Source organism: Buceros rhinoceros, unplaced genomic scaffold, assembly GCF_000710305.1.
Source record: "Buceros rhinoceros silvestris isolate BGI_N320 unplaced genomic scaffold, ASM71030v1 scaffold19668, whole genome shotgun sequence".
Classification (NCBI taxonomy): Eukaryota; Metazoa; Chordata; class Aves; order Bucerotiformes; family Bucerotidae; genus Buceros; species Buceros rhinoceros.
The window spans coordinates 5,187-5,758 of NW_010427651.1; the positions used below are offsets into that span (position 1 = coordinate 5,187).

The following is a 572-nucleotide window of genomic DNA, read 5'->3' on the forward strand; positions in this document are numbered from 1 at the left end:
CCCTGGCACACCACAAAGATCTCAGCAGACTCGTGGCGGGAGGCTTGGGGCTTGGTGGCCTGGACCTTGTGGAAGAACTGCTGGAAGATCCAGAGGAGCGGCTGATAGTCCCGGGAGCGAAAAACCTTGGTGATGAACCAGCCGCCCTTGCAGAGGAACTCGCAGGCCAGTTTCAGGGCCATGAGAGTCAAATTGGCTGAGGGGGGACAGAAGAGCAGTCAGCAGTCGCCGTTGTCCCCACCGCTGCCACCCCGCCAGGCTGGAGTGTGAGATGTGCCTGCCCTTGTACCCCCCGTGTGCCAAGCCACGCGTCAGCCCCGGGCAGGGCCCACCTTGGGAATAGGCGTCGTGCACCCAGCTCGCTCCCACATTGGGTGCTCCGTCGTTCAGCACCACGTCCACCTTCCACGTCTGCAGCTCCTTGCGCAGGGCCTGAGGGACGGGGACAGAGGTTTGTCCCACCAACCCTCTGCAAGAGCCACCAGGCATCAACCCCCATCCACGCCACCTCGGCGCAGACCCCTGCCTCCATCATGCGCCCAAGAGAAGCCCAGCCCAGCCCCACCCCCACC

The 572-nt window shown here is 64.3% G+C and overlaps 1 protein-coding gene across 1 annotated transcript in view; it reads right to left on the reverse strand.

The window, feature by feature from the left end:
• Positions 1 to 432, reverse strand: part of FTSJ3 (FtsJ homolog 3 (E. coli)) — a gene marked incomplete at both ends in the record, with an annotated part of 5,611 nt that extends 5,179 nt beyond the window's left edge. Inside the window, 2 exon segments of the mRNA XM_010142000.1 lie at positions 4 to 196; positions 333 to 432. Coding sequence (XP_010140302.1) covers positions 4 to 196; positions 333 to 432 — 293 coding nt within the window.
• Between the last annotated feature and the right edge of the window lie 140 nt (positions 433 to 572).